Source organism: Tachyglossus aculeatus, chromosome 7, assembly GCF_015852505.1.
Source record: "Tachyglossus aculeatus isolate mTacAcu1 chromosome 7, mTacAcu1.pri, whole genome shotgun sequence".
Lineage (NCBI taxonomy): Eukaryota > Metazoa > Chordata > Mammalia > Monotremata > Tachyglossidae > Tachyglossus > Tachyglossus aculeatus.
Window position 1 is genome coordinate 17533649 of NC_052072.1, and position 12616 is coordinate 17546264.

The 12616-nt window shown below is 50.3% G+C and overlaps 1 protein-coding gene across 4 annotated transcripts in view; it reads right to left on the bottom strand.

The window, feature by feature from the left end:
• Positions 1 to 12616, bottom strand: part of ANKS1A (ankyrin repeat and sterile alpha motif domain containing 1A) — a 255025-nt gene that overhangs the window by 85279 nt on the left and 157130 nt on the right. For all 4 annotated transcript variants that reach the window (XM_038748704.1, XM_038748705.1, XM_038748706.1 and 1 more), the window contains one exon: positions 12310 to 12430. In XM_038748704.1, coding sequence (XP_038604632.1) covers positions 12310 to 12430 — 121 coding nt within the window. The remainder of the gene's footprint in view (positions 1 to 12309; positions 12431 to 12616) is intronic.

Here is a 12616-nt window from a genome sequence, read left to right on the forward strand (position 1 = left end):
GCAGAGCACTGTACTAAGCGCTTGGGAAGTACAAGTTGTCAACACAGCCGCTATGCCACACTGCTTCTCAGCAACTGATTGACGACTGTCTTGCTTCGCGGTCCTCTGGGACTCTAAGATAATAATAATAATAATGATGATGGCATTTATTAAGTGCTTACTATGTGCAAAGCACTGTTCTAAGCACTGTATATATGTATATATGTCTGTATATATGTTTGTACATATTTATTACTCTATTTATTTTACTTGTACATATCTATTCTATTTACTTTATTTTGTTGTCATCATCATCATCAATCGTATTTATTGAGCGCTTACTGTGTGCAGAGCACTGTACTAAGCGCTTGGGAAGTACAAGTTGGCAACATAGAGAGACAGTCCCTACCCAACAGTGGGCTCACAGTCTAAAAGGGGGAGACAGAGAACAAAACCAAACATACTAACAAAATAAAATACATAGAATAGATATGGACAAGTAAAATAAATAAATAAAAAGAGTAATAAATATGTACAAACATATATACTTATATACAGGTGCTGTGGGGAAGGGAAGGAGGTAAGATGGGGGGGATGGAGAGGGGGATGAGGGGGCGAGGAAGGAAGGGGCTCAGTCTGGGAAGGCCTCCTGGAGGAGGTGAGCTCTCAGCAGGGCCTTGAAGGGAGGAAGAGAGCTAGCTTGGCGGATGGGCAGAGGGAGGCCATTCCAGGCCCGGGGGATGATGTGGGCCGGGGGTCGATGGTGGGACAGGCGAGAATGAGGCACGGTGAGGAGATTAGCAGCAGAACTTGTACTTCCCAAGCGCTTAGTACAGTTCTCTGCACACAGTAAGCGCTCAATAAATACGATTGATTGATTGATTGAGATGCCCTTGTCCGTTCCTGGAGTGAGCTGACTCGGTGGGCTGCTGGCAGCAGTGGCCCCAGCAGCCTGGGCGATCACCAGACCCATCTAGAAGGGTCCCACGGAACTGTGTCCTGACCCACTTTTTGTTCAACCAAGCTCCGACTCCCCCGCCCACCGCCATCCACCCAAGAGTTGGGGGCTGCATTCATTCATTCGTTCAATCGTATTTATTGAGTGCTTTCTGTGTGCAGAGCACTGTACTAAGCACTTGGGAAGTACAAGTTGGCAAGAGCCTGCAGGGGGTCAGGGAATTAACCCAGCCTGGTCTGAGCCCCAAAGACTGGCCCTGCTTCCCCAAAAAGGCTCTACAGATGGGCCCAGCCACCCCTTTCAATCAACGGTATTTAGTGAACACAAGCTCTGCGTAGAACACTGTACTAAGCGCCTGGGAGAGTCCAGGTGAGTAAGCCGAAACGATCCCTTCTCTTGAGGAACTGACGGCCAAGGAGCTTGTAGTCAACTGTAGACCGTTCCTCTGAACTGTAAGCTCGTTGTGGGCAGGGAATGGGTCTGTTTATTGTTATACTGTGCTCTCCCAAGCACTTAGTACAGTGTTCTGCACACAGTCAGTGCAAAATAAATACAACTGACTGACTGTGTCTCTTACCGAGGGGCCTCTGGCCTCCGACATCCAGTCCTGCCTCTGGCCTGGAATGCCGTCCCTCCTCATAGAAAGCAGCGTGGCTCAGTGGAAAGAGTCCGGGCTTTGGAGTCAGAGGTCATGGGTTCAAATCCCGGCTCTGCCAATTGTCAGCTGTGTGACGTCGGGCAAGTCACTTCACTTCTCTGGGCCTACCAGTCACCTCATCTGTAACATGGGGATTAAGACTGTGAGCCCCCCGTGGGACAACCTGATCACCTTGTAACCTCCCCAGTGCTTAGAACGTTGTTTTGCACATAGTGAGCGCTTAATAAATCCCATTATTATTATAACTGAAATAGAAATAGAGAAGCAGTGTGGCTTAGTGGAAAAAGCCTGGGCTTTGGAGTCAGAGGTCATGGGTTCAAATCCCGGCTCTGCCACTTGTCAGCTGTGTGACTTTGGGCAAGTCACCTCACTTCTCTGGGCCTCAGTTCCCTCATCTGTAAAATGAGGATTAAGACTGTGAGCCCCCCGTGGGACAACCAGATCACCTTGTAAACTCCCCAGTGCTTAGAACAGTGCTTTGCACATAGTAAACGCTTAATAAATGCCATTATTAAAGTGCTTAGTACAGTGCTCTGCACATAGTAAGCGCTCAATAAATACGATTGATTGATTGATAACTGACAGATAATTACTCTCCCCCACTTCAAAGCTTTATTGAAGGCTCATTTTCTCCAGGAGCCCCTACTGAGAGCTCACCTCCTCCAGAAGGCCTTCCCAGACTGAGCCCCCTCCTTCCTCTCCCCCTCCTCCCCTTCCCCCCCACTTTACCTCCTTCCCCTCCCCACAGCACCTGTATATATGTATATATGTTTGTACAGATTTATTACTCTATTTTATTTGTACATATTTATTCTATTTATTTTATTTTGTTAATATGTTTTGTTCTGTCTCCCCCTTCTAGACTGTGAGCCCGCTGTTGGGTAGGGACCATCTCTATATGTTGCCAACTTGGACTTCCCAAGCACTTAGTATAGTGCTCTGCACACAGTAAGTGCTCAATAAATATGATTGAATGAATGAATGAATGAATGAATGAAAGAGGTCTTCCCTTATTACACTTTCCTTTCCTCTTCTCCCACTTTCTTCTGCACCCCCCTGACTTGCTCCCTTTCATCATCCCCCATCCCAACCTTGCAGCACTTCTTTACTTATCTGTCATTTATTTATATGATGATGATGGTATTTGTTAAGCGCTTACTATGTGCAAAGCACTGTTCTAAGCACTGGGAAGGTTACAAGGTGATCAGGTTGTCCCGTGGGGGGCTCACAGTTCTAATGCCCACTTTACAGATGAGGTAAACTGAGGTACAGAGAAGCTAAGTGACTTGCCCACAGTCACAGCTGACAGAGCTGGGATTTGAACCCATGACCTCTGACTCCAAAGCCCGGGCTCTTTCCACTGAGCCACGCTGCTTCTCTCTATATCTATCAATGCCCGTCTCCCCCTTTAGACTGTAAGCTCGTTGTGGGCAGGGAATGTGTCTGTTAGATTGCTGTATTGTCCCCTCCCAAGCGCTTGGTCCGGTGCTCTGCACACAGTAAGCGCTCAATAAATATATCAATCAATCAATCGTATTTATCGAGCGCTTACTGTGTGCAGAGCACCGGACTAAGTGCTTGGGAAGTACAAGTTGGCAGCATATAGAGACGGTCCCTACCCAACAGTGGGCAAATATATGTTTGGTTTTGTTCTCTGTCTCCCCCTTCTAGACTGTGAGCCCAATGTTGGGTAGGGACCATCTCTATATGTTGCCAACTTGGACTTCCCAAGCGCTTAGTACAGTGCTCTGCACATAGTAAGCGCTCAATAAATATGATTGATTGATTGATTGACTGACTGTCAGTATTGGCGCCCGATGCCCAACGGGTGCCCAAAGAGCTGGTTGGCACCCAGAGAACATGGGCAAGTCACTTCACTTCTCTGGGCCTCAGTTCCCTCACCTGGAAAATGGGGATGGAGACTGTGAGTCCCCCATGGGACAACCTGATCACCTTGTAACCTTGCCAGCGCTTAGAACAGTGCTTTGCACATAGTAAGCGCTTAATAAATGCTATCATTATTCAAGCCCTTAGTACAGTGCTCTGCACACAGTAAGCGCTCAATAAATACGATTGATGATGATGGAAGAGGACGGAAAGAGCGAGCCAGGCTGGGAGTGCCGTGCGAGCAGATGCCGTTCCCGGGCCTCGCTCAGCTCTTGGCAGCCCTGGAGGAGCTGGGCGGGGCCCAGCCCTTTAATTCAATTACGACTCTCTTCCCTCCATCATCCCCCGAGACTGAGCCTTGTTTCTCCTTTCCCCTGCCTGAGACACTTGGCCGCTTCCCTGCTTCCGCGTCCTGACCTCGCCGGGGAAAAACGCTCCGTCAGGAATGCCAGAAATTCATGTCTGTCTCCCCCTCGAGACTGTTAGCTCGCTGCGAGTGGGGCACGTGTCTACCAACTCGGTTATACTGAGCTCTCTTAAGTGCTTCGTACGGTGCTCTGCACGCAGTAAGCGCTCAACAAATACCAATCAATCAATCAATCGTATTTATTGAGCGCTCACTGTGTGCAGAGCACTGTACTAAGCACTTGGGAAGTACAATTTGGCAATATATAGAGACAGCCCCTACCCAACAGTGGGCTCACAGTCTAAAAGACTGAAAAGTCTAAAAGTCAGTCTACCGCTGACCGATCGATTGATCGGTCGGAAATGCACTGGGCCAGCCGCGGAATTTCCAATAATCCAAGGGGCCCCGGGTCCAGAAATAATAATGATAATAATAATAATAATGATGGCATTTATTAAGCGCTTACTCTGTGCAAAACACTTTTCTAAGCGCCGGGGAGGTTACAAGGTGATCGGGTTGTCCCACAGGGGGCTCACAGTCTTCATCCCCATTTTCCAGATGAGGGAACTGAGGCCCAGAGAAGTGAAGCGACTTGTCCAAAGTCACCCAGCTGACAATTGGCGGAGCCAGGATTTGAACCCAGACTGAGCCCCTTCCTTCCTCTCCCCCTCATCCTCCTCTCCATCCCCCCCATCTTACCTCCTTCCTTTCCCCACAGCACCTGTATATATGTATATATGTCTGTACATATTTGTTACTCTATTTATTTATTTATTTATTTATTTATTTTACTTATACATATCTATTCTATTTATTTTATTTTGTTAGTATGTTTGGTTTTGCTCTCTGTCTCCCCCTTTTAGACTGTGAGCCCACTGTTGGGTAGGGACTGTCTCTATGTGTTGCCAACTTGTACTTCCCAAGCGCTTAGTACAGTGCTCTGCACACAGTAAGCACTCAATAAATACGATTGATGATGATGATGACCTCTGACTCCAAAGCCCGGGCTCTTTCCACTGAGCCACGCTGCTTCTCAAATCTGAAATCTGAGGGTTCGTGGGAGTTGTTCCCTTCGAGCACAGAACCACGACACTTCTCGTCACCGGCAGCCTCCGCCCGTGGCCTCTGACGAAGGGGAGGTCAGAGTTGGGGTTAATTGCCCATTGCCACGGGGTGAGGGGAGGGGGAGGAAGGAAGGGGCCGATGGGGCAGCGACGAGAAACGGAAAGCTCGGCCGACATCTGGCCCCGGGCCTGGGTCACGGTCTCTCCGGGAAGAAGAGAGAAAGAACAGCCCCGAGTGACGGGAAAGACAGGCGCCGGTCTGGAAAGTGTCAGCAAGGCTGTCCGTTTCCACTTTCCACACGCACCTGTCTCTGCCAACCCTCCCACGGAGCAGGCAGTGAGTGAAAGAGGTCCATGGACCCAACCCTTCCTCATCAGAGAGCGGGAACCACGCTGGGGCGACAGGCGCGCGACGCTCCCCGACTTTTAACTTCGGTCTTCGTGACTGAAAAGGGGCAACAGCTTCTCTGGTGGCAAGTGTCAGGGCAGCTGGCAGGCCTGAGCCGCCTGGGAGGCCAGGGGGCCCGAGCGGCCGAGATTGTTCTGATTCCTGACCCGGGAGGGGACAAAGACGTCCCTGTCCAACAGTCATCCATTCATTCCCTCCTATCAAAGGAGAGAGAGAGAGGCAGATGCCAAGCTCTCAGTGCCCGACAGATGCCAGGGAGGAATTGGGCACGGGTGGGGGTGGGATGCTTGCGGGAAAGAGAGGAAACAGGATAAGGAGGGGTATTTCTCCCCAGAATAATATCCAATCTGTGATCTCTAGAATGTAAGCTCATTATGGGCAAGGAACAGGTCTACCAATTCTGTTGTACTCTCCCAAGCGCTTAGTGCAGTGCTCCACACAGTATAAGTGCTCAGTAAATACGATTGACTGACTGATGAGGGTTGATTGATTAAAGTCAGAGACCTTAAAAGAGGGGATGACTGGGGACGTCCAGAGGCTCAAGAGGTGCTCAGAGAGCCCACTGTTGGGTAGGGACCGTCTCTATATGTTGCCAACTTGTACTTCCCAAGCGCTTAGTACAGTGCTCTGCACACAGTAAGCGGTCAATAAATACGATTGATTGATTGATTGATTGATTCCCTATCAAAGGAGAGAGAGAGAGGCAGATGCCAAGTTCTCAGTGCCCGACAGATGCCAGGGAGGAATTGGGCAGGGGTGGGGGTTGGATGCTTGCGGGAAAGAGAGGACCCAGGATAAGGAGGGGTATTTCTGCCCGGAATAATCTCCAATCTGTGATCTCTAGACTGTAAGCTCATTATGGGCAAGGAACATGTCTACCAATTCTGTTGTACTCTCCCAAGCGCTTAGCACAGTATAAATGCTCAATAAATACGACTGACTGACTGATGATGGTTGATTGATTAAGGTCAGAGACCTTAAAAGAGGGGATGACTGGGGACGTCCAGAGGCTCAAGAGGTGCTGAGAGAGCCCGCTGTTGGGTAGGGACCGTCTCTATATGTTGCCAACTTGTACTTCCCAAGCGCTTGGTATAGTGCTCTGCACACAGTAAGCGCTCAATAAATACGATTGATTGATTTATGGATGAAAGGTCTGTGACGGGCTACGAGAGGAACTGTTTCGGAGCATAAGATCAACCATTTCTAACCAGGTCGGCGGCTCTAAGGAAGGCAACCGTTCCTCGCTTCTTCCAAGTGTCCTTAGGTCCCTCTGACAGAGGCAGAGAATGGGCCGGATAGACGGCCGATCTGATCCAGGCTGAACGGCTCACGGGAGTTCAGAGGAAAACCACCCTGCTTCAGAAGATGAAACCGGGGTACGGAGGACACACTAAAGTCTTTGTGGGCCCTATGCACCCAAAAGGCAGTTCTCAGCTAAACTGATGCCCGGGCCAAGCCCGACCGAGCTCCCGGGACAGGACTCCGGAACAAATCCGATACCTGGCAGTCCTGGCCCGATTCTGAGGAGCCCACACAGCGTGGCTCAGTGGAAAGAATCCGGGAGTCAGAGGTCATGGGTTCAAATCCCAGCTCCGCCAACTGCCAGCTGTGTGACTTTGGACAAGTCACTTCACTTTGCGGGGATTAAAACTGTGAGCCCCCCGTGGGACAACCTGATCACCTTGTAACCTCCCCAGCGCTTAGAACAGTTACGCCTTCTAGACTGTGAGCCCACTGTTGGGTAGGGACCGTCTCTATATGTTGCCAACTTGGACTTCCCAAGCGCTTAGTACAGTGCTCTGCACACAGTAAGCGCTCAATAAATACAACTGAATGAATGAATAAACTCCCCACCCCCGGCCTGTGCACCCCTGTTGCAAGTAAAGACTGCAGGCACATATAAACTGCCACACAAGGGCTGCTTCTATGTTTGCCAGGGGCCACAATCCTTTGACGACAACCATCTTTTACTTCATTTTTATCCCTGCTCTTTTCCTTTTTCCTCCCTCCCGTCCTTCCTTCTTTCCTTTCTTCCTTCCTACCTTCCCCCTTTCTTTCCTCCCTCTCTTCATCCATCCTTCCATCCCTCCCTCCAAGAGAAGCGAGGGGCCTGCAAACCGCTCTCCCACCTTGGCCCTGACATTGCCTAGGCGGATGGAGCCGAGACTCCGGTCTGAAGAAAAGTGGCGCTCGGCAATTGGTACGAAAAACCGAGCGATTCAAAGGCATTTCCGCTTTCAGAAAGGGTGACTCCATTCCCCCTCAGAATCATCCCAACTTCAACGGCCCCACCCAAGCCCGATCCCTCTCCCAGGGCAAATCATGAAGGATTTTCCCTGCAGCCCCTCAAAGCTGCCAGCTTGCTCCTGTTAATTCTTTCAATCATATTTCTTGAGCGCTTACTGTGTGCACAGCACTGTGCTACCGCTTAAACCCAACAGCGTGGCCCAGTGGAAAGAGTGAAGGCCCGAGAGTCACAGGACCTGGATTCGAATTCTGGCCCCGTCACTTGCCTGCTATGTGACCTGAGGGCAAGTCACTTCACTGCTCTGTGCCTCAGTTTCCTCAACTGTAAGGAACGACTCAACTGTGCAACCCTATTCTCCCTACTAGGACTGTGGGACAGGGACTGGGCCTAACCTGATTAACCTGCATCTAACCCCAGCACTTAGAACAGCGTTTGACACACTGTAAGTGCTTAACGAATGCAATAATAGTAATAATAATAATAACAATAATAATAATTACGTTTGCTCTGCCTCCTGCTCTTCCACCCACCATCCCAGCCCCTGCCCATGGATTCTCACAGGACCCAGTTGGTGTTTGGAATTTGGTAAAAAAGACTGGCTGAGACTGAGTAGACTGTGAGCACGTTGTTGGTTAGGGACCGTCTCTATATGTTGCCAACTTGGACTTCCCACGCGCTTAGTACAGTGCTCTGCACCCAGTAAGCGCTCAATAAATACGATTGAATGAATGAATGAGTAAACTACTAGAGTGTAAGCTCTTTGATGATGATGATGGCATTTGTAAAGCGCTTACTATGTGCCAAGCACTGTTCTAAGCGTTGGGGGAGATACGAGGTCATCAGGTTGTCCCACGTGGGGCTCACACTTTTAATCCCCATTTTACAGAGGAGGGAATTGAGGCCCAGAGAAATGAAGCGACTTGCCCAAAGTCACCCAGCTGACAAGTGGCAGAGCCGGGATTAGAACCCTCGTCCTCGGACTCCCGAGCCCGGGCTCTTTCCACTGAGCCACGCTGCTTCCTTGTGGATAAGCACTGTGTCTACCAACTCTGTTGCACTGTGTCCTCCCAAGCGCTTCGTACAGTGCTCTACCAACAGTAAGCACTCACTAAGTACTACTGATTGATTACTCACTGTCTACCAACCCTATCAAGCACGTACCACAGTGCCCTCCACACAGTAAGTGCTCAATAAATATGACTGATTGACCACTTCTGAGAGGTTCATTCATTCACTCAATCGTATTTATTGAATGCTTACTGGGGGCAGAGCAATCAATCAATCAATCGTATTTATTGAGCGCTTACTGTGTGCAGAGCACTGTACTAAGCGCTTGGGAAGTACAAGTTGGCAACAAATAGAGACAATCCCTGCCCACAACGGGCTCACAAGTCTAGAAGGGGGGAGACAGGCATCAAAACAAGTAAACAGGCATCAACAGCATCAATATAAAGAGAATTATAGATAGATATATATATATATACACATCATTAATTTAAATAAATGGAATTATAAATATGTAGATATATACACAAGTGCTGTGGGGGGGCGGGGGGAGGGAAAAGGGAGCGAGACGGGGCAATAGGGAGGGGAGGAGGAGCAGAGGAAAAGGGGGGCTTAGTCTGGGAAGGCCTCCCTGAGGAGGTGAGCCTTGACTAGGACTTTGAAGGCAGGGGAGGGAGGATTGTTGCGGCTCATCATGACTGAACGGTCACGCGTTCAGGGCTGCCTAGAAAATAGGGAGTGAAATGCTAAAAGACGTTACTAAAACCACACAGGCTGCGGAGGTCTGAGTTGCTCCCCTCCCTTAGAAAGGGGACCCTGGCGAGGGAAAGAAAACTAGTAGCCTAGGAGCCGGCAAACCCCATCTTGCTCACTAATGTGGCCCTTTAAAACCAAATCAATTCACATCCGCAAGCTCTGCATATAAAATCATCACTGAAAGGAAAGTGAGGGAGAGGAGATATTGATCGGAGAGCAACAATAACCCCTCTTCTGCCCATCACAGTCTGTTTTAGACTATTTAGACTATTTTAGACTGTGAGCCCACTGTTGGGTAGGGACTGTCTCTATATGTTGCCAATTTGTACTTCCCAAGCGCTTAGTACAGTGCTCTGCACACAGTAAGTGCTCAATAAATACGATTGATGATGATCACAGTCTCTCTTTAAGATAATCACCCTTTGTGAGCTCCCGGGCTGGGCAACTCTAACGACAAGCGCAACAGCTGAAGCCTCCTTTCCTCGCATCCTTAGTCTCGGAAGCGTCTAGCCGGCTAAGCCGAGGTCACGCATCTCTGGTTCTCAGACCCCTTCTAGACTGTGAGCCCGTTGTTGGGTAGGGACCGTCTCTAGATGTTGCCGACTTGTACTTCCCAAGCGCTCAGTCCAGTGCTCTGCACACAGTAAGCGCTCAATAAATACGATTGAATGAATGAATGAATGAGAGGGCACAGCCATGGCCAAGGGATCACAGATTCGGGAAGCCTAGGATAAAGCGTGCGCGCGCTTGGGAGTCAGAGGATCTGGGTTCTAAACCCGGCTCTGCCGCTTGCCCGCTGTGTGACCCTGGGTCACTCGCTTCACTTGTCTGTGCCTCGGTTCCCTCATCTGCGAAATGGGGACTCGATACCGGTTCTCCCCTCTACTTAGACTGTGCGCCCCGTGTGGGATCTGATGATCTTGTATCATCATCATCATCAATCGTATTGTGTGCAGAGCACGGTACTAAGCGCTTGGGAAGTACAAATGGGCAACATATAGAGACAGTCCCTACCCAACAGTGGGCTCACAGTCTAGAAGGGGTCTGAGAACCAAAGATGCATATTTATCTATCCCAGCGGTTCGTTCAGCGCTTGGCACGCGGTAAGTGCTCAACGAACGCCACAGTTCCTCCTATCATTATCCGCTCCAGCTCCCTTTTGGTTTCCTGATCCATCAGGGCTCCTTAGGTGGGCAGGGAAGCTTCTACCTACCTTCCCCCTCCTTCCACCGTGGGCTCGCAGCCTCCGCTGGCAGCTGAGGAGCCGGAGGGGCAGCGCGGACCTCCTTCTTCAAGAGCTCACTACAGGTCCGCCGGCTAACCGGCGGCCCCGGGGCTCTGGGCCAGTTTGGAGAACCCAAACTTCTTATGGCTCCCTCGTGAAAAATAATATCCAGCTTCTGCAGCTGTCCTAAGCCCAGCCCCCGCACACGCTGGCAAGCCACCAACTCCACTCGGCCCCGGCGAGGAATGCTAAAAGGGGGCAGAGCCGGCCCTCCTCTCCCAAAGAGCGAACGCTTAGGGCACACCCGGAAATGCTCTCCCGTTTCCGCAGTCCGAGTGGAGAGGAAGAAAGGCAGTCGGGACGTCTCCAAGAGTAATCTTGACCTTTTTATTTATTTAGAGGGTGGAATTCTCAAGCAGCCCTCGCTGCCGCTCTTGAGATTGCCCTGGTATTGATCGGGGAGATCTTAAGGTCGGCAGAGCTCACGTGCCGGGGAACCTGAAATCGGCAGAGGCGTTCGAAGTAGGGCAGGGATGCGGTGTTCTCGAGTTACAGGGGTTGAGGGCAATGGCCAGAGGCGAGGCCCTCCCGGGGTGCGAGAGCCAGATTCTGTTCAGTTTGGAGTGGCGGAGACCCACGTCCACTCGGGCCCAAAAGGGTGGACTTGATTTTCAGCTGCAACGACGCGCCGAGGCGATCGGGTTCGATCCCTGTGTGAATCTGGGTCAGATACTAAAATCAGCTCTCAGCGTGGCTGGCCCAGGCAGCTAGTGGCCTCGTCCTCTAGGAGACCTTCCTCTCTTCCTCCTCCCCTCCTTCTTTCCCTCTCTCCCTTAGAATTGAGCCTTCTTTCTCAGTGGAAATCCAAGGGAAATGAGGTGTTGAGAAGGGCATTTCACAGAAAAGCCGTCCGGGCAAAGATCACGCCTTGGGGAGTCAAAAGACCCAGGCTCGCCGCCCATCTCGGCCACGGGCCTGCGGTGTGACATCAACTGAGTCACTTGACCTTTCGGTGCCTTAGTTTCCTTATCTGTAAAATGGAGATCATCATGTTTACCTCTCAGGGCTGTTGTGGAGACAAAGTGTGCACGCAAAAATGCCTTGGAAAAATGAAGAGCACTCTTCTAAGGCAAGGTATTATCTTATTGAGTCTTGAGGGTGGGACGGGCCCAGAAAACTTCATCTCTTAAACTGGGAGCCCCTTGCGGGACAGAGACCGTGACTCATCTGGCTGTAGTATATCTAGCCCAGGACACGTAAGCACTTAAAACCACAGTTATTATCATTATGATTAGTCACTGGGCTCCATCGAAGAAAGTCATGGGACAGAAACACAAGCATCCCTCCAATGGAAAGAGCATCAATCAATCAAGCAATCAATTAATCAATCATACTTACTGATCACTTCCTGGATGCAGAGCACAGTACTGAGAGCTTGGGAGAGTACGATAGGATGACTAGACACGAGCACTGCTTTCAAGGAGCTTACACTCTAGCAGGGGAGCCAGACACTCCAATAATTTACAAACAGACGAGGCGGGGAGATAGGAGCATGTGTTAGTAACAGCCTTTCAAGCCCCGTTGCTCTGTTCCTAGAAACAGAGCTACCATTTCCTGGATCTTAACTCTCCTCAAACCTCTGGAGAGAGAGGTGGGGATGGAGGGGAGAGAGAAAGCAGGAGAGGTGGGAAACAGACGCGAGACCATCTCTTACCTTGCATTTTTCCCTCAAAGGATGCTAGCTTCTTAGTTTCCGCGGTGAGCAACAGCTCGTAAGGGTGCTCCTCTCGTTCCTCAGCTGCGTTCCCCTGGCTCTTAGTCCTCAGAGCTGACACCTGCCAGAAACACACACATACACAACCCACTGTACGTCCTTTGCAGGCAGCTAGCACTGACACGAAGCTTTGAGCTCAGCAAGAAGAAAGTTCGAAATAACTGCCCTCGTTTTGTGTGGGAAGGGGCGGGGCGGTCCAGGGAGGGAGGAGGAAGGAAGAGCAAGGAAAGACAGGAAAGGAGGGAAG